At 52.1% G+C, this 22,885-nt stretch overlaps 2 protein-coding genes across 3 annotated transcripts in view; one reads left to right on the top strand and one right to left on the bottom strand.

Moving 5' to 3' along the window:
• The first annotated feature begins 42 nt into the window (after positions 1 to 42).
• Positions 43 to 8,018, top strand: KNOP1 (lysine rich nucleolar protein 1). The gene is made up of 5 exons (XM_049789171.1): positions 43 to 76; positions 2,621 to 3,537; positions 4,529 to 4,612; positions 6,234 to 6,317; positions 7,386 to 8,018. The coding sequence occupies exons 2-5, from the start codon at positions 2,623 to 2,625 to the stop codon at positions 7,692 to 7,694; spliced, it is 1,392 nt and encodes a 463-aa protein (XP_049645128.1). The 5' UTR covers positions 43 to 76; positions 2,621 to 2,622; the 3' UTR covers positions 7,695 to 8,018.
• Positions 8,019 to 9,830: 1,812 nt separating this feature from the next.
• The window catches only part of VPS35L (VPS35 endosomal protein sorting factor like), a 66,312-nt gene continuing 53,257 nt past the window's right edge, over positions 9,831 to 22,885 (bottom strand). For both annotated transcript variants that reach the window (XM_049789098.1, XM_049789097.1), the window contains 5 exons: positions 17,416 to 17,555; positions 13,587 to 13,752; positions 12,120 to 12,238; positions 10,829 to 10,975; positions 9,831 to 10,126 (listed from right to left, as the gene is read on the bottom strand). In XM_049789098.1, coding sequence (XP_049645055.1) covers positions 10,028 to 10,126; positions 10,829 to 10,975; positions 12,120 to 12,238; positions 13,587 to 13,752; positions 17,416 to 17,555 — 671 coding nt within the window. In that variant the 3' untranslated portion in view covers positions 9,831 to 10,027. The remainder of the gene's footprint in view (positions 10,127 to 10,828; positions 10,976 to 12,119; positions 12,239 to 13,586; positions 13,753 to 17,415; positions 17,556 to 22,885) is intronic.

Raw genomic sequence — 22,885 nt, 5'->3', positions numbered from 1 at the left:
TGCGGCGGCGCACTATTGACTTCCGGGTCACGGCGGGCCGCGCTCGCACGTGCGGCCGGGGAAGCGGGGCCGGCTGGTGAGTCGAGTCGAGTCGAGTCGAGTCGAGTTCTCCCGCGCCATCGCGGCCATCGCCTGGCTTTGTGCAGAGGCCGAGGGGCGGCTGAGCCTCCGAGGGGCTGGTCTGTTGGCCCTGTGTGTGTCCCGCAGCTTGGACAGCCCCGCGATCGCGCGTGGGAGGGAGGAAGGGCCTGTTGATGACCCCCCCCCCCCCAGGACTGCTAGGGATCCGGATCTTAATCCACGTTAGTTTGGGGTAATCCCTGCCCGCCGGCGTTTGGGACTGCCCCAGCGAGGATCCTCGGGTTTCGGAAGCGCTGTCGTTGGCAGAAAGGGTTTGCATTTGCAGGAGACGCAGTGGATCTTGCCCCGTCGCCGCTCTGTTCTCTTTCTTTAGGTTGCCACCCTGACACCCGCGGGGCGCCCCCGACCTAACTTCTCCAGAATGCTCTCTCACTTTAGTGCCACCAAATTCTTGGCGTCGGCTCCAGGTCTGATGGCCTCGTCGGATCTTCCTAAGTTTCTGCCCAAGGGATCAGCTAAACCCCTCTAACGCCATACACCCCCCTCCCCCCAGTTCATCAGATACCTTTACTGGGGTGTCTCAGCATCTGCCCCAGGCAACCCTGTCTGTAGCATCCCAGCATCGTTTCTTTGGTCCTGTTTCTGGGCCACAAAAGTTCGTTGCCACAGCTTCAGCTGCTCTTATTCTTTCTGCCCAGACCCTGGCATTTGTCCCCTGCTGGGGACAAAATGTTTCCTTCTCAGTGGCCTGTTTTGCTATTATTTGAAGGATGAGCTGTGTGCTCAGGGGTCCCATCCTGGCCAATCTTAGTCGACCTCTCTGGCCATTCCTGGTGAGTGCTGGAGATTACTCAGCCCCCTCTGCAGGAGACTGAATAAGAATAGGCCACCTTCCCCGTGCACAGATGAACCAACCCCTGCGCCATCCATCCTCTGGCGCCTGGGTAGGAGTTTCAGCGCCTTTGTTCCTGACCTTCCTATCGTCAATTGGTGCTGGGAGGATTGAGGCCCTGTTTTGTGCCTGGTCTAGAATCAGCCTTAGGGGATTCTGGAGAAGTCTGGATAGGAGTGGGTGATGGCTGCACCTGGACCTCAGGCTTGGGGCCAGGGGAGGATCAGTTCCTCAGCAGGGCTGCTTCCAACACGGTGTGGTGTGGTTTGGCTGTGCTTTGACTGTGGAGAGCCACTGGAGAAGCCGATGGCCCAGCCTCCGACCATCAATGATCAGGAATCACTGGTTGGTGGTGAGGGAGAAGCTGCTGACAAGAGCTGTAGGCCCTAGCCCTTCTCAAGGACTGGAGAGACAGGACAGGCAGGCTGCCCATCCTCTTTTGATTCCCATGAGAGAGTTCCTGAGTACAGAGCATGGAATGACCTCTGAGCTTTGCTGGGTGTTGCCCCAACTCTTAAAACAGGAGGATGGGGCCGGGCGGTGGCGCTGGAGGTAAGGTGCCTGCCTTACCTGCGCTAGCCTAGGAGACGGACCGCGGTTCGATCCCCCGGCGTCCCATATGGTCCCCCAAGCCAGGAGCGACTTCTGAGCGCATAGCCAGGAGTAACCCCTGAGCGTTACCGGGTGTGGCCCAAAAACCAAAAAAAAAAAAAAATAAAAAAATAAAACAGGAGGCATGAGAGGCTGGGCCTATAGTACAGTGGGAAGGGCATTTGCCTTGCACACTGCCCACCTGGCTTTCATCGCTGGCATGCAGTATGGTCCCCCTGAGCACCACCAGGAGTAATTTGTGGGTGCAGACCTAGAAATTGGTTCTGCACACTGTTGGGTGTAGCTAAAAAAAAAAATACCCTAGCAGTCTGGGTTTCTGTTTGCCTCAGTGGCAGTTAAGCTGTAAATGAATGCTTCAGTGAAACACTTGGATGTGACTTTCTGCACCCCACCTTGCTCTGATTTTTTTAACCTCTTTGTTGTGTTTTAGGGTGGGGTGATTTGGGTCACATCCAGCTGGGCTAACTGACCATGTCTACTTCTGGCCCCAGCTGTGCTCAGGGGCACCAGTTGTGCTGGGGATTTAACTGGAGTTGGCTGCCTACAAGGCAAGTGTCCTACCCACCCACCCCCGTATTATCTCTGGCCCCATAACTTCTATTTGATGGGTAGGAAAATTGAGGCCCAGAGTGTCCATTATAAGTATCACTTATGCCCACATCTTGCTGGCTGGTTCCTTGCGATGGAACATCAGTTTTCAGAATCTGAGTAGAGAGTTATTTAGAGGAACCGAGGCAAGGGGTGCCTTGTGCCACATCTACTACCAGGGATGGGAATGGGGGCCCAGTTGAGGTGGTTGTCCCCTTCAGCCAGAGAAAGGGGTAGTGCCAGGGGTAACACCCTGATTGCAGGTGCATCCTTGGGTGGAGGGAGGGTGGAAAGGGGACTCAGCAGGCTTGGGGGGGTATCGGTTCCTTCTCTCCACAGCGGTCACTTTGCAGGGCATCATCACCCTTTACTTTCTCCCTGAATCCCTCGTGCTTATGCCCATTCTGCTCTCGATGAGGGCTAAACTGTCTCCATTCCTCTTTCTAGTCATGATCACCAAGACCCACAATGGAGATCTGGGCCTGGGGCTCCCAGAGAAAAAGAAGAAGAAAAAGAAGAAGGTGGTGAAAGACCCCGAGACTCAGTGCTCTGTGCTGGACAGTAGCAATTACCTCTCTGCGCTCCTGCACTCCCGGTCGCCTTCCCCCACCAAGAGTGGGGCCCGGGCTCAGGGCCTGGAGACACCGCTGACAAAGAAAAAGAAGAAAAAGAAAGGCCAGGGTAGTGTCCTTTGCGGGGAGCCCCTGACTCCCGAGTTACTAGGTCGCCGCACCAAGGCCCCCAGCCCCAAGGCTTCCAGCCCCAGGAGGGTTGAACTGGCCAGCGGGGAGAAAAAGAAGAAAAGAAAGTCACTGTGGTCCTTAGCCATATCCCCTGACTCCCGTGCAAAGGCCACAGATGCCCGGCAGAGTGAGGAGCTGTGCAGCAAGAAGCTGAAAAAGCACAAGAAGAAGAAATCGCCTGCATCCGATGTCTATGTGGGCCGGGACACCTGGCTCTGCGAGGCGGGCGATGCCATGTACACAGTGCCTGGGGTGGCTGGTGATGAGTCCATGGTGTGGGGCCAGAAACGGAAGCAGGGCAGCCCGCGGGGAAGCAGCAAGTTGAAGCGGAAGAAAAAGGGGGCGGCTGGCCTGGATGGGGAGCCTGGGCCTGGCCACTCCCGGCGCACCCGGGCCCTGGATGGCAGCCCGAGGAAAGGCAGTAAGAAGAAGCTAGCCAGAGTGGAGACCTCAGAGTCCATTCCCATTGGAGATGGCCCCAAGGTCCTGACCAAGAAGAAGATGAAGAAGACTAAAGAGAAGGTCGAGCTGGCGGGCCTGGAGGAGCTGGTTGAGAAGCGAAAGAAAAAGAAGAAAAGGAAGGAGAGCACTGTAATAGAAGAACCTCAGCAGGAGGGGGAGGTGAGTGTCCTAGTTAAGGATGGGAGCTGTGGGGCTGCAGGCACGAGGTGGAAGTTTTGTTCGTTTTGAGGAGGGGAGTTTTGCACCACGTGGCATTGAACTGAAAAGAATCATAGCTCTGAAGCTGCTTCAAGTCTGGCTGCATCCAAGGATTCATGCAGGGGACTCCAGAAAGGGACAGTCCCTCAGGGTGACGAGTGCCAATTGTCTCCTGGTCTGCTTGGAGGATACAGGCAAATGGGAACAGGTTTTTCAGATGACCCTGCCCATGGTGAACTCTATTTTTAAGGGGTGGGGGTTCTCACAATCCTATAGGGAGAGGAAAGCTCTAGGTACTGTTGTGTTGAGTCTAACGGGACGAGTGAGGCAGGCGGCAGAGGCAAGGTTGTTCAAGTGATGGGGATAGGGGAGCCTGTGGGGGAAAGGATGCAAGTTAGGAGGCTGCACGGTCAGTTTGTTGGCAGTAATCCACCACTGCAGGTGGGCCTGGTTCCTCTCTGCTGATTTACTGTGGGCTGGTGGACCAGTGTGCAGAGAGGTGGTGCTTGCCTAGGCCCACAGGTCAGGATGCCCTCTAGGGAGGCTACTTGGCCCCCTTTGAGTCTCCTTTACTTTCAGCTAGATGTTTCGTTTTATTGATTGGTTGATTTTTGGGTCACACCCGGCAGCACTCAGGGGTTCCTCCTGGCTCTACGCTCAGAAATCACTCCTGGCAGGTTCAGGGGACCATATGGGATGCCGGGATTTGAACCACCGACCTTCTGCATGCAAGGCAAATGCCTTACCTCCATACTCTCTTCAGCCCGTAGCCAGAGATGTTTTAATAGAGAGGAATTGGGGGACATTCCCAAAGAGAGGGTGTCAGGGGCTTTAGGGGGGTGCTGATCCTTATGGAATGTTTGCCCCTCACACACACACATATACACATAACCACGCACATCCCACTACATTATATCCTCCCCCACATACACACCGATGTTCTGTCATGCAGGATCCCGACTTGCAGGATCCCGACCCAGATCTGGAGGTGGTGTCGGAAAAGAAGGGGAACATGGACGAGATGCACATTGACCAGGTAAGCTCTGCGTCTGGAATCCCTGATGACCCTGGGATAACCTTCATACTTCCTGAGTGAGTGACCCCCTCCTCCCAGGTGACCTTGTCTTAGCCAATCTCAGCACTGCCCATCAATAGTGCATCCTCCATGGGGCTTTGTGGGATTTGGCCCTTTTGAGGATCCTGGGCTTGCTGGTGGGGCTGGGGGACCCTCAGTATGGCATGCCCTGTTCCCTGATGGCAATCGTAGGAGCCCCACAAGGGCAGAGAGGGGAATAGGATATGATGGGGATAGCCATACTAATAGCTGCCCCCTTGGGGACTGTGGGGGGCTCCCTTAAGTATAGTGTGGCCTAGTATAGGATTGAGGGCCTCTAGGCGAGGTCACAGCACAGACCCAGGCATGGGCCCCACAGCACTTGGTGGGGGGTTGTGTCTAATACTCTGTGTATATGCACTGGGTCTCACTCAGCCACAGTGTGACATGCATGGGGGTCTCAGGAAATGCCTGATCCTTTCGGGTGTTTGCTCTGTTAACTTAAGGAACACTTTCTGTTCTCATGCTTTCTTTCCCACAAGTCACGAAACTGGATTGTGCATTTTTAAAAGGGTCAGAACCGTCTAGTAGTGGCATTGACTGCAGCCCAGTGGCCTGTCCCTCTATGGGGACATCTTGTCTCTGAATTTAGGGTTATGAGACAAGCTCTTGCAGGCCTGATTTCTCACTGGGAGCCATTTTTGCATTTTGTTTGTTTGTTTGTTTTTGTTTATTTTAGGGTCACACCTAGTGGTGTCCTGGTTCTGTGCTTAGATCAACCAACCGCTCTTGGCAAGGTTTGGGAAGCTAGGGAATCAGTCTGCTTCCTAAAGGCCAGTACCATGCCCACTGCATTGTCACTGCCGCCCTCAGCTGCTTTTGCATCTTCTTTCCCATTTCCCGTCTTCTCCTTTCTCATTATCTTCCCCCTGTTTCTCTCCTGCTGGCACTTTGGTTTCATCTTCTCCTTTCCCATTTCCCGTCTTCTCCTTTCTCATTATCTTCCCCTTGTTCCTCTCCTGCTGGCACGTTGGCCTCAAATTCTTTAGTGGATGAGGAAGGAGGTGGAAGATTCAACCCTGGTGGTTGCCAGAGGCTTCCCTAGCTTCCCTCAGCATTTTCAGCGATCCTTCCTGTCTCCTGTATGTGGGCACCACCGGCTTCTCTTTGGGCTCCTGCTTCTCCTTTTGAACCCCCAGTGTCGTATTGCTACTGGGTCATACATCAGAGACTCAAGGACAGTATAGCCAGAGAGGGGCATCACCCGCCTATGCCTGGTGCTTCAGCCTATTCTCTTTCTAGAACATGAGACTGTCACTGGGAAGCTCAGCTTCTGCAGGTGACAGCACCTCAGGGCCTTTCCCACCCCACATGGCTCTGACCCAGGGCTTCGTGGAACAGCAAAGGTTCCACAGCAATGTGCCTGTTTCTAGGGCAGAGTTTTTCTGGAACTCTAGAGCTAACAGGTGGTAAAGCAGCATGTGCAAAGGCCTCCCTGCTCCCTTTGCCCCCAAAGCTGCTTGTTCTCCCCTCAGGTGTGCCCCGTCCCCACTGAGGGGTTCATGCCCCCAGCGCCCTCTCTGCTCCCCTTTTCCCTGCTCAGGTGAGGCGCAAAGCCCTGCAGGAAGAGATTGACCGGGAGTCAGGCAAGACAGAAACTTCCGACTCCAGCCAGTACCATTGGCAGGTGAGTTTCTGGGAGCCCCTGGCCCGGCCTCAAGGAGGGAAAGCAGCAGGACCGAGGGACCAATCACCCCATTCATTGCAGCTACCTGCTGGTTCTGGACTCATGGGGAGTCCTGGGGAACATGTCCTACATAGCCAGGCAGGGCCCTGACTCAGGCTAAAGAGAGCTGACCCTGAGGGGCTGTTCCAGTGGGAGCCAAGGTTGGAGTAGCTTCATTGTCCCATGGGGCTTCACAGGTTGGGTTTGAGGCAAAGGGGCAGCAAAAGGGGCCTTTCGTGTCACCTGAGACCCTCTGACCCTCCACCTCATTCTTTCTTTTATTTTTTTTTTTTGGGTTTTTGGGTCACACCTGGCAGCACTCAGGGGTTACTCCTGGCTCTACACTCAGAAATTGCTCCTGCAGGCACGGGGGACCATATGGGATACCGGAATTCGAACCACCATCAAGCCTGTTTCTATACCTATGAAAGGGGACTCAGCCCATCACTTCTCTCCCATCCGTGGGCACAGTGCAGAGTCATGGGGATGACCTGAGTGAAGTGAAGGGGCTAGAGTGAGGTTAGAATTGGGGTAAGGTGGGGCTGGTGAGATAGCATGGAGGTAAGGCATTTGCCTTGCATGCAGAAGGACGGTGGTTTAAATGCCAGCATGCCATATGGTTCCCCGAGCCTGCCAGGAGCAATTTCTGAGCATAGAGCCAGAAGTAACCCTGAGTGCTGCCACTCAGGGCAAAAACCAAAAAAAAAAGGGGGGGGGGGGAATTGGAGTGAGGTGAGAGTGCTGAGTAGGTGAAAGGTGCTGAGTTGACTTTAGTGTTGCAGGAGCACAGCACACAGGCAGCTTGGGCGGTCTGGTGCTGGCTTACCATTAATGTTCCATTAAGCTTGTGTCCCAGTCAAGTCTTATCTCAATGTCCCCGCAGTCACTTGGGACATTGACCTTCTTGGTGACCCTCTAACAGTCTGTGAAACCACCCTGGGCACTCCCAGGAGCATCCCTCCCTGGGAGCCTCCTGCTGGACCAGAGCAGGAGAGCCAGTTAATATAACTGCCTGCTCTCCCCATGCAGGAAACCCGTTTCAGCCAGTGGGATACCGCTGAATTCGATACTGATGAGAAGAGACTGAAATTTTTCAAACTTATGGGTGGCTTGAAAAACCTTTCGCCTTCCTTCAACCGTGCCCGCAACGTGATGGGCCGAACCAACATGGCGATGAACCGGCGTGCAGCTGAATCGCTGCAGCGACACCTGCAGCAGGACTACGACCGTGCTCTGGGCTGGGGTAGCAGGCGCGGTGTTGGCCTGGGCTACTCACCCCCTGCCAAGGTCTTTTACATCGACAGGCACGGCTCTCGGTCCATCAAGTTTGAAGATTAAACTAGTGTTTGTCCACCTTCCTCAGAGCACTTTTATTAGGTGTCTGGCTGGTGGCCCGAGCCAAGCCTTGAGAAAATGCAAAGACAACGTGGTGTGATGTGCCTAGGTATGGGCCAGGGAGGCTCAAAGGCCTCTGGTGCCTATCCCTTTCTCTGGAGCACCACAGGCTGAGCTCCTCAGAGTGCTGAATGGGAACTTCCAATGTTCTGGACATATCCTGAGGAGAAAACTTTCTCACTTCCCTTTACACAGAACCGGTGCTTATGAGTTTCCCCATCTCATAGATAAGGAAACAGCTTCAGGAGTGAAGAGATCTAGCTCATCCCCAACTTCATTGGCCAAGTTCCTGAGTCACTGCTCTGTTGTCCCTTCCAGGGACTTTTTGTTCAGGATGACCATCAAGATTCGTCTTTTTTTTTTTTTTGGGGGGGGGGGGGTGTCACCCAGCGGTGCTCAGGAGTTACTACTGGTTCTATACTCAGAAATCGCTCCTGGCAGGCTTGGGGGACCATATGGGATGCTGGAATTCAAACCACCATTGATCCTGGGTTAGCTGCTTGCAAGGCAAATGCCCTACTGCTGTGCTATCTCTCTGGCTCCCTCAACTGTCTTTTTTTTTTTTGGGGGGGGGAGCCACACCCGGCGGTGCTCAGGGGTTACTCCTGGCTGTCTGCTCAGAAATAGCTCCTGGCAGGCACGGGGGACCATATGGGACACCGGGATTCGAACCAACCACCTTTGGTCCTGGATCGGCTGCTTGCAAGGCAAACGCCACTGTGCTATCTCCAGGCCCAAAAGGTCTTTTTTTTTTTTTTTTTTTTTTTTTGTGGTTTTTGGGTCACACCCGGCAGTGCTTAGGGGTTATTCCTGGCTCCAGGCTCATAAATTGCTCCTGGCAGGCACGGGGAACCATATGGGACGCCGGGATTCGAACCGATGACCTCACGCATGAAAGGCAAACACCTTACCTCCATGCTATCTCCGGCCCCTCAACTGTCTTTTGATGAAAGAAATATAACTTTCTTTTTTGTTGTTGGTTTTGGGGCCACACCCCATGGTGCTGGGGCTGTTATTGGCTCTGCCTAGGTGTGAGCCCTAGTTGGGCTGAGGGGACTACATGATCGAACCAGGGAGTGCCACATCCAAGGTTTACCCTGGCCCCAGGATGGAAGTTTCTTACCAGATAAACTCTTCCAGCAGGAAGTGGCTTGAGGGGTGAACTGCAACAGGTTCATCATCTTGCCCTGTCTCATCCGCTGCTGGCAAAGGTGCCTGACTCTGAGCCCAGTAGGTGGGCCTGCACTTGCTCTGCTGCAGAAATTGGTTCCTGAGCCAGCCTTACTTTTCCTTCTCCCTCGGGGGCTAAGCTTGGAATTTGTTCGGGATTTGGTGCAAGGTTGAATATTTAGTGAGATACCAGGAGGCCAAGGCATGGCAACTCCTGGAGTCTCCAGCTCATACAGCATTTCACATTCCAAAAGGTGACCTGGCCCCAACATTACTGCTGGAGACAGTACAGGTGAGGCACCTGGGTTTGATCCTGGCATCCCATATGGTTCTGTGAACCCCACCAGGAATGATACCTCAGCGCAGAGCCAAAAGTAAACACTGAGTACCACTGAGTGTGGTCCCTCACAAGGACTCTGGTTTTTAAAATAAAGGTCACAAGAAACTATTATGGAAATAATTGGGTGAAATAAAGACCACTTTGAGACTCTCTGGGTCCCCAATGCTTTCTGAGTTTTCATATAGGGCAATAGGGGTGGTTGAGGCAATGATTTGGAGAGTGAAGGTGTTGGATATACCAGTAAATTTAAATCAGTCTTGTAGTGCCAGATGTTTACATTTAACATGCCTTTCCCAGGGTAGATGGAACGAATGCAAGTATGTCCGCTGTGAGGCTCTCAAGAGTTCAGGGTATTAGAATTCTAGGCTGTTGTCACCAGTAACTACTAAATGCTCTTCCTTTCTTGGAATCAGACAGTGGGAACAGAGAAAAATCCACCAGCTTCCCATGGGGTGGTTCATGGTCCTAGACATACAGCACATTGGTGTCTGGGGCCTAAGTGTCCACAAAGATCAGCACAAATGTTAACACATTCCTTCAGGTTTATTCACTTCCAGAAACCACAAGGCACCTCACTTTAGACACCCCCTTTCTCCTGCCATCCTTTGGCATAGTCTGAGACTGATCCAAGCTTTCGAAGACAGGAAAAGTCCACAGGGCAACCCAGCTCCTGAAGCTCTAGGTGGATCAGGCCACAGAATTGCACGGGTGTGGGTTGCTCTAAGTATGCCTTGGGGCTTGCCCCTGGGCCTATGCCAGCCTCAGTTCAGGTCCTAGTTTGCAGGGGCAGCCTGAGGGCTAGCTCTGTCAGATGAGCCATCCCTGGTTGTCTGCTTTGCTGCTTGATATATTCCAGAGTTTTCACCTAGGAGGAAAAAGACACATGTCTTCCTTCTGGGTCATAATCTTGGTACTCAGATCAGTAATGGGCCATTGAGTGGGTTTCAAGCTTTTCACCAGAGGGCAGGTTATGTCTTCTGAAAGTCATGGAAAGGAAAGCAAGTTGCTTCCGTTACACTCCTTTAAAAGTTATTTTGGCGAGGGCCAGAGAGAATACAACAGGGAAAGTGCAGCCTTGTATGAGGCCGACCTAAGTTTGAATCCACAGAACTATAAGGGTTCCTCTGAACGCTGTCAGGAGTAGCCTGACCACTATGGCTCAACTCCTCCCCGCAAAAATAAGTTCAAGAGGTACAGAGAGTTCAGGTATTGAGGGGACACACTTTACATGTACTACGATGGAGCCTCAGTTCCAGCATTGTAAAGCCCCTGAACACAACCGAGGTGGCCCTGCCACCCTCTGCTTCCCCCTCCTCCCTCCACCCCAAACACTCAGTACTGACTGGCCAGCTGAGGCTTCCAGGGATTCTGCCACACTTGGGAGCTGTCCTCAAGAAAATTCTATTTGTGGGTTGCTCAATATGATCTGAATGTTGGTATGTGTGGGATTTTCTCTGTTCTAGAACTTGGGGTCTGGTACCTTTGTAGAAGGAATGAAAGCTAAGGCCGCAGGCAGTCTGAAACAGCTGCACACTCAGTTTCCCAGAACCCCTGACTGGCACCTCACCATGATCCGGGGGTCAGCACAGCCATGCCGCTGTGCCAAGTGCCACAGGCTGACAGAGAGCTGGTTGAGCCGGTGGTTGCGCAGGTCGCCGTGTGCCAAGATGCTGTTGAAAAACAACAGGCCCAGCGAGCTCTGACGCTTCAGGGCCTGGAGAGAGAGAAGGGGCCAGGGCATGGGCTCAATCTGGTGGGTTTGCACCTTGCAGAGCTCCAGGCAACAATCTGGGTGTAGGAAGGCAATGATGGGTGGGGGAAACAGTTTCCTTCTTCCCCCAAACCTGATTCTCCAGACCTCACATTGGGCCCTGAGTTTTATGCAGTGTCCCCCCCACTGTTGGTGTCATTTTCCCCTTTGGAATAACAGGCCCACCCATTTGAGGAACTGTTACAAAGCGTTCATCTCTGCCTCCCATGAGCACATCCCTGGAGGTGCAGCAGAAGTGTGGGGATGCACTCAGAAGAAACCATCCCAGGGGGCTGGGAAGGCTCTTCACAGACCCAGAGTTGCCCTCTGGCTCTCTGCAGTGCAACTGGGAGTAAAGAGGCTGGGTGTCAATTCTTGTGCTTGAACCTTGGCCAGGAACAATCCTGAACACCAAGCAATCTGCTCCCAAGCTGGTGACCAGGGAAAACTGAAAATGCCAGACATGGCATCCCCATCACAGGATTTGTCTTAAAGGTGAAGAGTCGGGGACATGACGCAGAGGGGACAGCTGCCCCATATCAGTGCGGCCAAAATAGACGCCACATTCTGCAGTACAAGAAGGGGCTGAGGGCACGTTGAATCAGAGCACAGAGGAACAGTTCCAGGTGGGATGGGGGGTGCAGAGCCTCAGGTATCTGATGACACGACAACCCCCCCCCACACACACACACACACAGGGGTATAAAGTGCTAAAGTGTGGCTCGGTTTGTACACTCTAACTTCTGTGGCATGGGTATCCCGAGATCCTCTCAGGGAGTAACGTGATAAACCCAGAGGCCCAGCATCAGGGTTGACAGGTGGCTGGGGTTCAAGGCTTCTCTCCGGAGCTGCAGTTTTAGCAGGGATGGCAGACAAGCACACACGCACTTGCTGGTTTGGGCAGGATCATGAGCCCAGCACCCAGGAAAAGAAGCAGAAAGGTGCAGGTCAGGGACCTTCCAAGTAGTTCCTCAGGAACTGAGACTGAAGAATGAGCTGGAACAGCCCAAGATGCATCTTTCCCTGGTCTAGAGGAGCAGGAGCAAAGGCTGGGGAGATGGAAAAGTGATAGGGTGCATGGATGACTGTTAAGTCACAGGGCACCCACCTCGTCCTTGGCGAGGGCTTTCAGGTGCTCAAGGATCTGTGCCATCACTGTCTCACACAGCTTGGTGTTCTCGGCCAGGAACTTTGTGTCTCCACCATAAAGGCTGTCGTTGGAGTCAACTGAGAAACAGAAGAAGAGTGAGGTTTTGTTGGGCTTGCTGGGAAAGAATGGCAGGCAAAGGGAGAGGCCTGACTCCAGACCCAGGCAGTCAACACTGCCAGAGGGTTCGAGCCAGAGATCCAGGAGGAGAGGTCTTTAACATCACCCTTTGATGGAAGGGAAAGAAGGGGAGGTTCCGAGGCAGTCACTGAATGGGCTTAGAGCCCCCTCAGAGTGGGCAGTTTATGGGCTTTTTAAACCCAGAGGCTCTGACTTGAAGGTGGGCCTTGTAACTGCTCTATCTCTGCTCCCCCTCAGGGAAGAGCCTTCCCTTGAGAAAGCCCATTATGTGGATGTTTGTCTGGATATACTAAGGCCCTGAGTTGTGTAAAAGTCTAGCTGGGAGAGAGTAAGTTAAGCACCTCACCAAGGAATGTTCTTCCTCCCAAGGATTCCAGCTTCTAAGCAATAAACATGGTAGGTACGGGGAGTCGAGTCAGGGCTCTCAGTCTATGAGGTTGTGAACCCTAGAGCCCCATGGTTTTTCTCTTCTTTTTTGGGGGGGCCATACCCAGTGATGCTCCAGGGCTATTCCTGGCAGGACTTGGGGACTATAAGGGATGCTGGGGGATCAAACCTGGGCCAGCCAAGTGCAAGGCAAGCACCTTCCCTGTCTTATCACTCTGGCCCTATTAGTCTTTTCTCCTTTTTTTTTTTGGGGGGGGGGTGTTTGTTGAGTCATACACAGAGGCACTCAGGAGTTACTCCTGGCTCTGCATTCAAATTGCTCCTGGCAGGCTCAGTAAACCATATAGGATGCATCATCAGGGGATGGACCAGGTCCGTCCCAGGTCAGCCATGTACAAGGCAAATGCTCTACCGCTGTGCTATCATGCCAGCCCCAAATATCACAAATAGATGGAGAAGGAATGAAGACTCAACCCTTTTGGCACAACATGGTCCCCTTCCCGGACACATGCAGGGCAAATGCCCTGCCTACTGTGCTACTGATCTGACCTCAATTTGTCTCTTAATCCTTGTGGTGTCCCTACTTCAGGCCTGTTCACTTGGGGTTCATTCCAGAAGCATCCCAAACACTAGATTCAGTTAGCACAGCCCCCGGCTACCGGCCTGGTGGTTCCACCTCCAAACTCCTGTGCACAAGGCCAGTGATAGTAGTGAGGAAGGTTCTTGTCTTACAGGGGACTACCCTGGGGCCAATCCGAAGTATCCCATATGGTCCCCTGAGCACCACCAGGAGTGATTCCTGAGTGTAGAGCCAGGAGTAACTTCAGAGCATCGCTGGGTGTGGCTCCAGAACTAAAGCCAACCAATAACCCAACTCCCAGGCGCCTGGCTAGGTCTTACCTCGGTCAATGTGGTAGAGGAAGGTCTCCTGGCTCATGGCAGCTAGCAGGTGCAGCACGCAGGTGTACAGGCGGATTTTGTCATCGCCGCCGCTCTCCCACGTGTAGTCCTGGATCACGTTGAGCAGCTCCCGCACCAGGAACAGGACCCCGTGCTCAGGGTGATCCTGGAGAAGAACCAGCAAAGAGTCAATTCTCCTTCCTAGGAACAAAGCAGGAAAGGGAAACACTGGAAAGGAGGAGGCAGGAGACAGAACCACAAATGGGGTGCACCCTGCCACCTAATGGTCTTACTGAGCATCAAGCCAAGAGTTGCCCTGAAGCTGATCTCAAACCCAAACATCCCACGGAAGACCAGAGCTTTCTGTTGCAGTCCTGGAGATGAAGTCTCCGTGGGAAGGTGGGAACAAACAGGAAGAGAGGCTGTACCCCAGGACTCGCTTCCTCAGCTCCAAGCATGGAGCCACCTCCTCTGGGTCCCCGGAATGAGAAAGTGGTGACAAAATGACAACCTAGCTGTGATGCCCATGCTTCTAACATGTCCTGTTCCTTCCACAAAGGGCCGTGGGCTTCATGGCAGAGGTGACAGAAGCCATCTCCTCCACTGAGTCGCCACAGGAGATTGTCATTACACAGGACCCCAGGGCAAATATAGCTTCTTATTGGAGATATATATTCATCTCTAGCAATGCCAGGAGTGATTCTCTGAACACTGCCAGGTGTGGCCCTGAAACAGATCTGAAATAAGACCCCTGAATACCACATCTCCTAATTCATCCTTTCTGTTCTCAAACCAGCATAAGAGTGAGGCTGTAGGGACGGAGCAGTAGGACAGCAGGAAGGGTGCTTGCTGATCCGGGCTCAATCCCCAGCATCCCATATGGTACCCCACGCACCACCAGGAGTGAACCGAGTGAAGGTCCAAAAGTAAGCGCTGGGCATTGCTGGGTATGTTCCCACAAAAAAAAAAAAAAAAAAAAGAGGAGAAATAAATAAAAAGAGCATGAGATGAGCCAGGCCAGAACCAGTCACTCCACAAAAGGATGATGGAGAACAGTTGGGTGTTGGGTTTCCCTCCCTCCTCTCCCTAAGTAGGACCCTTTCTCTCCCATACTTGCCCACACATCCCCCCAGAGGCCACTGCCTTCAGACTGGAGGGCTAGGGGGGGGTCAGGATCAGAGCTAACACATGCTCAGCATGAGCATTCCCTGGTCATCCCCATCTACCTCCCACAAACCCTGCTCTGGCTTTTGTCAGAGCAGCGGCTGCTGTCTGAGGAGACCTTATTTATCCCCTGCTCAAGTGCCCAACAACCCCTTGGTTTTTCTGTTTCTTTTTCTTCCCTTTGTAGAGGGGCCTGAGTAGAGGCCAGAGCCCGGGCTGACCGTGAGTGAATCAGATCCTGCCCTGTCCAATGGAGAGGGGCTTCCAGGCCTGGCCCCATGTGAGCAGTTGGATCCATGAAGACAGAAAGGACATTTTGGGGGCTCTTTTGTATGTGGAGAACCAAGGTGGTCCTGCAAACCAGGTCCTCAGCAGCCTGCAAACAAACTCCTAGGCTCTATCCTAGCCCTCACTTTTTTTTTTTTTTTTTTTTTTTTAGGTTTTTGGGTCACACCCGGCAGTGCTCAGGGGTTACTCCTGGCTCTATGCTCAGAAATCGCTCCTGGCAGGCTTAGGGGACCATATGGGATGCCGGGATTCAAACCACTGACCTTCTGCATGAAAGGCAAACGCCTTACCTCCATGCTATCTCTCCAGCCCCCCTGGCCCTCACTTCTTACAAGTGATAGATGAATCAGGGGGGTGAAGGGTCAGGGGACACTCTGGAGGTCATGGAGAGCCCCCACGATTTGGCAGGGCTGGGGTGAGTTCTCTGGGCACTGCATCCAGGCTGTCCCTTATGGGTTAGCGGGCACTTGGCCTCACAGGGTGGGCCTGTTGGGGGAAGGAGACAGTGGAGGATTGGGGTGTGACTCAATTATTATTACACAGGCCCCATATGAGCAAAGCCTCATGTGACCCCAGCACTGCGCTGTGTACATGACAGCAAGTTCCCAGAAACACGGGACACTAAGGATGAGGGGAGACAGGTAGGGACCCCCATGTCCATCATGGGTCTGTGAGGAGTCACAGCAGCTAAACTTACCCTTGTAGGGGTAAAGGAAATCTACAGGAGCTGCTGTAGCAAGGAGCCACGCTGTCTGGAAGCCTCACACTCTGGCCCTTGAGCTGCCAGGCCTGCTGCCCATTTCCAGAGCCTTCCAGCACCATCCGGCCTGGCTGTCTCCACACACAGCTGTTTCTAACTAGGTTATTTTGTTCTGCTCTGCACATGGTCAAATATACACTCATGAAATGCATCAAATGATCCGCCTTGGAAACAGACAACAATTGGAATGTTCCAGGAACTTCATTTCAACTCCATTTAAATGCCAGGGGTTGTATGTGTGTTGCGAGGAGGAAGATGGTCATCGCCCCTCTCAGGAGGCAGTCAGGGTAACAGAGAATGTGAAGGTTGGCGGGCAGGTATCCATCCCCACAAGGCTGCTCATCACCCAGGCAGGTGAGAGATTGTCTCCAACCCCCAAACAGGAGAGACAATGTCCTGTGCTCTCAGCTCACTGGTTTCCTAATGGTTTTATAAAACCCACTCAGCTACCAAGGTGCTTGCCTTGCTCCACACTGATTCCAATTCCAATGCCCAGCACCACACGGGCTTAGTCAGGGATCAATCACTCCTGCTCACAGAGCCAGAAGTGGCCCTCTAAGAAAACAAAACATCGTCATTCGATGGCTAAAGGCCCATGTTGGAGTCAAGGCCAGCACAATCTTTCAAAAAAAGAAAAAGGTGGCACTAGAGATACAGTGGAAAGGGCATTTTCCTTGCATGTGGCCGATCTAAGTTCGATCCCAAGCATCCCAATAGAATCCCTCAAGCACTGCCAGGAGTAAGTGATTTCTGAACACAAAGTCAGGAGTAAGCCTTAAGTATCACCAGGTGTGGCTTCAAAATAAACCAAACCCCTCAAAGGCAGAAAAGGTCCCAACTTGAGCTGGCACTGGGCGCTCCAGCAAGGGCGGTTAAGAGGGCCTCCCCGTTTGCTCCCACCTGTGCCATATTCAGTCCATTGGACTCCTCCTAACTGCTACCCAGAATCCTTGAAAGGGGCCTGTCTGGGAGAGCCGGCAGGAGCCAGCCAAGGCTTTGACTGCTCATTTGCTGTTTCTGGCCAGGACACTGGGCCACTCTGAGGCAAGTATCAAGAGGCCTGTGAACTCCACAGGGCCTCATCAGGGTCTTTGACCAGCACAATAGGACACCATTCTGGTTAGGCCGCTGGAGCTCCCAGGCCCCTCCAAGCCACTCGTCTTGTCCATGCTATGAGGAGCACAACATACCCCAACAGTGCCCCCTCCTTTTTTGAGGAAATGGTTTGGTGTGGTGATATCTAGTGGTGCTTGAGACACTAGTGATGCTGGGAATGGAACCAGGTTCAGCTCCATGCAAGGCAAGCTGGACTATTTCTCCAGCCTCCCCTCTTTTTTTTTTTATTTAACCTTTGGTTCATGCTTGGTGATGGTCCGGGGCTACTCTCTGGCCCTGCAGATACTGACACCAGCACCCCACTTCACAGATAAGGAAACTGGGACAGTGTTGCAAGTGGGTGAACTGGACTCCAGTAGGGGCATCCTTACACTGACCACCCCACCCCAACTCCAGCCAGCACCTAGGGCATAAGGCCAGGGCACATGGGCAGGGCAGACTAGTAAGTGGAAACCCGATGCGCTGTGAGGGGTCCCAGCAGCCCTGGAACCCCAGACCTACCGGCACTATGAGCAGAGTGGAGAAGAAGTTGAAGAGAAACTCGAGCAGAAATGGCTCTGATGGCCGCGTCTTCCCCTCCACGCTGATGGACTTGGGGACCTCAGGGACCAGGCTGATGGCAGCTTTGAAGAAGGCGTCAGCTGTGAGATAAGAGGGGCCCAAGGTGAACTCATGCTTCTCCCTTGGAGGAGCCCTGGGATGGAGGGAACTTGCCTCTGTCCTGCCCTTTTGGCCTTGGCTCTACACCACTGGCCAGAGACAAAGAGGGTGAGTTGTTTTTTTTTTTTAGTTTTTTTTTGGTTTTTGGGCCACACCTGGCGGTGCTCAGGGGTTACTCCTGGCTGTCTGCTCAGAAATAGCTCCTGGCAGGCACGGGGGACCATATGGGACACCAGGATTCGAACCAACCACCTTTGGTCCTGGATCGGCTGCTTGCAAGGCAAACACCACTGTGCTATCTCTCCGGGCCCAAGGGTGAGTTTTTATAGTAAAGAAAATCCAAGTCATGAGCAGAGGGTGCTTTTGACAGGGGTGCCCTGGGTCTCCTGTGCTCACATGAGGAAGCACAGCATGACCCACCTTACAGGAGTCCTATCACATGCTCCTTCCAGGGGCTGTATGCAAACCCAACAACATGACATCCACTACATGACGTGTCAGATCCTACCATGTAATGTGTAGAGTCCTACTATGTGATATGTGCAGATATTATGATGTGATGTGTAGATTTCACCATCAGGTATATATATCGGTCCTATCACATGATGTGTATATGAATGTGACATGTGTGTAGGACCTACTACAGGATGACCCACGTTAGCAATGCTGGATACTGGAGTCCCAATGTGTTAGGGGGGAGCTGCTGAAGTCCCAGGATGTTTGTGGGGGCTGTTGGAGCAGGTATTTATCCCAGGAAGAGCCAGAGAAGGTCAGTGGAACAGGAGAAAATGCCTCCAAAAACCACACATCACACAATATAGTGTGCTAGATATACTGTAAAGAGCCAGAGAAAAGAACCAGCACTGGAGAAACAAAAACTCCTGTATGCCCATAGGACTATAAAACACTGCAGCTGCCTTGACTCTGCTGGCTTCTCTAAGTGTTGTACAGATGACCAGCAGGCCCGGTGACCTTCCTTCAAGGTCCCAATTCCAGAGAAGTGAGAGCTGGAAGGCACAGACCTGGGTGGGATGGGAAACTCGGGCTGCAGTGTTTCCACCAGCCACACATGGCCTGAGTCTAACCCTAGATTACTGGACAGGCAGAGAGGGAGGGAGGCTCACACAGCAGCCCAGGAAAGGCACCAAGAATGGGCAAGTCCAAAAAACAAAATGGGGAGAGTGAGTGGAGAACTCCTCAAGGCTTTCATTTATTCTGGGGTCAGAGAGATATAGCAAAGTAGGAAGGGTATTTGCCTTGCACACGGCTGACCTGGGTTTGAAGCCTCCCATATGGTCCCCCAAACCTGTCAGGAATAATTTCTGAGCACAAAGCTAAGACAAACCCAAGCACTGCCAGGTATAGCTCCCCCCCAAAACAAAACCAAAAAAAGGGAGGGTGTTCTTTATGAGATGATGAAAAGTTCAGGCAGCAGACATGGGGTGGTGATGTGTCAATGCAGATGTACCAAATGTCACAGAGTTACAAGTTTCAAAATGGAAAATGGTTATAGAGGGGCCAGGGAGATGGCTCAGTGTACTGAGCATTTGCTTTGCAAGTGAAGCGCCTGGGTTCAATGCTTAGCACCACCTGGAACAAACCCCCAGCATGGCTGGCAGGGAACCACCCAGAAGCACCTCTGTGCCCTGGAGTCCGCTGGCACTGCAGAGAGTACCCAAATGCACAGACAGGAAAAAACAAGTCATATCTCTTCTCTCCTTATACTTGACTGCACGGATGGGCACTGGAGCACCATCAGCCTGGCACCTTCCCCGACCAAGTTGGGGGTGTGTGTCTGCTGTCTCCAGGGCTCTGTGTAGCTTGCTTTCCCCTGAAATGGGGTGAAGAGCTGCTTTTAGAAGAAATGAGATGCTTGGAACCACTTGGAGCCCGTTTATTTGTTCTATTTGTGTGGCTGTTACCAGGCGGCTCTGGGTGAGGTCCTATTCTTGGCTCCTTCGAGCCTGCCAGCCATCAGCTCCTCCTGGCACCCCACACCCTGTCCCCATTGGAAACAGGGGAGCAGAAAGAAACAGGGCGGCAAGGCTGGGGGCCACAGTACCCCATGGCATACTTTGGTTTCTATCCTCAGAAGACTCGCCCCAGATACTAAATCGCAACTGAGAGACATCTCAGATACTGTCTTAGGAAAGAGAATTGCAAATCCGGACTGTACATTAAGCCAGTGACGATCAGGGAAACCTCATCTGGCACTGTTTACACTGACTTCTTTGAAAAATTCTTTTATTTTTGGTTTCTGGGCCACACCCAGTGATACAATGCTCAGGGGGTTATTCCTGGCTCTGCACTCAGAAATCACTCCTGGCAGTGCTGGGGGAACCTACGGGATGTCGAAGATCAAACACAAGTCAGCTTCATGCAAGGCAAAAGCTGCACTATTGCTCTGACCTTGTAGTTAAACTTAAAGCCATGGAGACAAGGGCCGGAGAGATAGATAGCATGGAGGTAAGGCATTTACCTTTCATGAAGAAGGATGGTGGTTTGAATCCTGGCATCCCATATGGTCCCCTGTGCCTGCCAGGGGCAATTTCTGAGCACAGAGCCAGGAGTGGCCCCTGAGCACTTCCGGGTGTGACTCCCCCCTCCCCCCCAAAAAAAGCCATGGTGACAACTCAAGATCAAAAGAAATCATGCTTTTTTTTCTCTTTTTTTTTTTTAAAGACCAACTGGAAAAGGAGACATCAAATTCCAATTCACAGAGGCTAAGCATGTGCTTTGCACACAGGATGCATGGGTCTTGGAATAACCCTTGAGCACAAAGTCAGAAAAAGCCTTTGAGCATAGCCAGGAGTGGTCCAAAAACCACAGATAAGAAAAAAAAAATCCACATCTCAGTGGACCCATGTTGCAGATGGGAGAGAGAACACAATGGTTAGGGTGTTTGTCTTGCATACAGCCAATCTGGGTTCAATCCCCAGCATCCCATACAGTCCCCCGAGCACTACCACAAGTGACCCCTAAACCCAGAGCCAGGAATAAGCTCTGAATACTGCTAGATATGACTCTCCAAAAAAAAAAAAAACCAAACAAACAATAGATGAGTAGGAACAATAGTACAGCGGGAAAGGCGCTTGTCATGCATGTACCCAACTCAGGTTCAATCCTGGACATCCCATATGGTCCCCCAAGAACCTCTCAAAGTGAAGCCTGAGCAAAGAGCCAGGAGTAAGTCTTGAGCATCACTGGGTGTAGCCCAACCAAAAAATAGTCACAAATATTTATTTATTTAGGTTTTTGGGCCACCCAATGGCACTCAAGAGTCACTCCTGGCTCTGTGTTGAGAAATCGTTCCCATCAGGTGCAGGGGACCATGTGGGATGCCAGGAATTGAACTTGGATCCATCCCAGGTCAGCCACATGCAAGACAAACGCCCTACTGCTGTGCTATTGCTTTGGTCTCAAATAGTCACAAATAGATGGAGAAGGAATGAGGACTCAACCCTTGGCACAACATGGCCTCCCAAGAACCCCATAGTTGTATACACCACACTGTTGCCTTCCCAACTCAGCCAGTCAGCTGTCCTCATCCAGTGAGCTTGAAAAAAGAAACCTCACAATTTATTTTTTGGGGGGAGTGGGGGAATCACCCTGTGAATGCTGCAGCTGTATGAAATGCAAGCCATACACATTGGGGTAATAACCGTGCTTCTGAAGGCATCCAGCTGAGGTATTCTTGTTATAGTAGCTGAAACAGACTGAAACAGTCTACAAGGAAGACATGTTGGCACTACATGAAGTGTGGGGGCAGGGGACAGGGTTTAAAGTCAGAATCTCTCAGCTCAAATGGCCATGTCATTACTTGCCGAATACTACACTGTGTACTGCAAAACTTATTTCTGGGGTTGGAAAGTTTGCTCCATGGGCTGGAGCACATTGCTTTGCATACCTGAGCCCAGATTTAAGCCCTGGTCCTGCGTGGGCCTCAGCCAGAAAATATCACATGGGGCCGGAGAGAGAGCACAGCGGTAGGGTGTTTACCTTGCATGCAGCCGACCCAGGACTGACAGTTGTTCGAATCCTGGCATCCCATATGGTCCCCTGTGTCTGCCAGGAGAGATTTCTGAGCACAGAGATAGGAGTAACCTCTAAGTGCCGCTGGGTATGATCTCCCCCCCCCCCAAAAAAAAAAAACCCAGAAATGATCATGAGTGAACACTGTTCCAGGAGTTTCCCAAGTACTAGTGAGTGTGGTCCAAGAACAAACTAAAATTATTTTTGTACTGGAGTGGAAACAATAGCACAGTGGATAGGGTGTGTTTGCCTTGCACACGGCCAACCCAGATTCATTCCCCAGCATCCCATATGGTCCCCCAAGCCTGCCAAGAGTGACTTCTGAGCACAGAGCAAGAGTAAGCCCTGGGCTCTGACAAATATGGCTCAAAACCAAAAGAACAAAAATTATTTTTGCACCAGAGTATAGAGACTTAAAGGCTAGTAGGTTGTTGATACACTGTTCAGCAAACCAAGCATAAAGCCCGCCCAGGGGCCCCAGAATACCTTACTATTGCCTCCCCATCTCCCATCCTCATCTCTGCAGAACGTCCTAAAGTATGTGCCCTGCATCAACACAAGGTGAAGAGTCCACTTGGGGTATGCTGAGTGATTCTCAGTTCCAGTGGGGCCCCCCACAAGCCATGAGCCCTGGTCTCCCATCTCAATCACGTAGGCCCTCTCAAAGGATCCCCACACCTCATCCACGAGTTCCCTAACTGGCACCTGCAATTGCAGGCATACTATAGTGTCTCTCTGGGGCTGGAGGCCTCATGTACCTCTAATGGCTCCTCTGCAACTCTGCCTCTAAAACAGTTTTAGCTGTGCTGTGTGAGCACATGTTTCCTGCAGACCCACCCAACTGGGCTCAGGATAGAGTCAAGAACTGGTCTGCAGGGGTGCTGAAGAAAGGGTTAGGGCTATGCTATGCTCCTCGGCAGATTATAGGAGCCTGACCGAACTAGAGTTTCCCCCTCAGGAAAAAGATTACAAATCCTCTATCAAATCCTGAATCAAACCAAAAACAAACAAGCAAAAGAAACACACAACCAAAACCAAAAATCAAGCCAAAAAACAAACAAGCAAAAGAAACACACAACCAAAACCAAAAAAACAAACCCAAACCGGTTTTGCTGGGAATTCAGGGCTCTCATCCTAGGGCCCCAAACAAGCTTCTTCCCTTGACCTTCTGCTCACTCTTTCCAGATGTTTCTGCTGTTCCAACCCCCAGGCCTCCCTTTCACCCAGGAATGCTCTTGGCCTCGATCTCGCTTCAGCAGTCTTCCTCACTGCCCTCCCA

This window comes from Suncus etruscus, chromosome 15 (assembly GCF_024139225.1).
Source record: "Suncus etruscus isolate mSunEtr1 chromosome 15, mSunEtr1.pri.cur, whole genome shotgun sequence".
In the NCBI taxonomy this organism is placed as follows: Eukaryota; Metazoa; Chordata; class Mammalia; order Eulipotyphla; family Soricidae; genus Suncus; species Suncus etruscus.
This window is presented reverse-complemented; position numbering and strand designations above follow the sequence as displayed.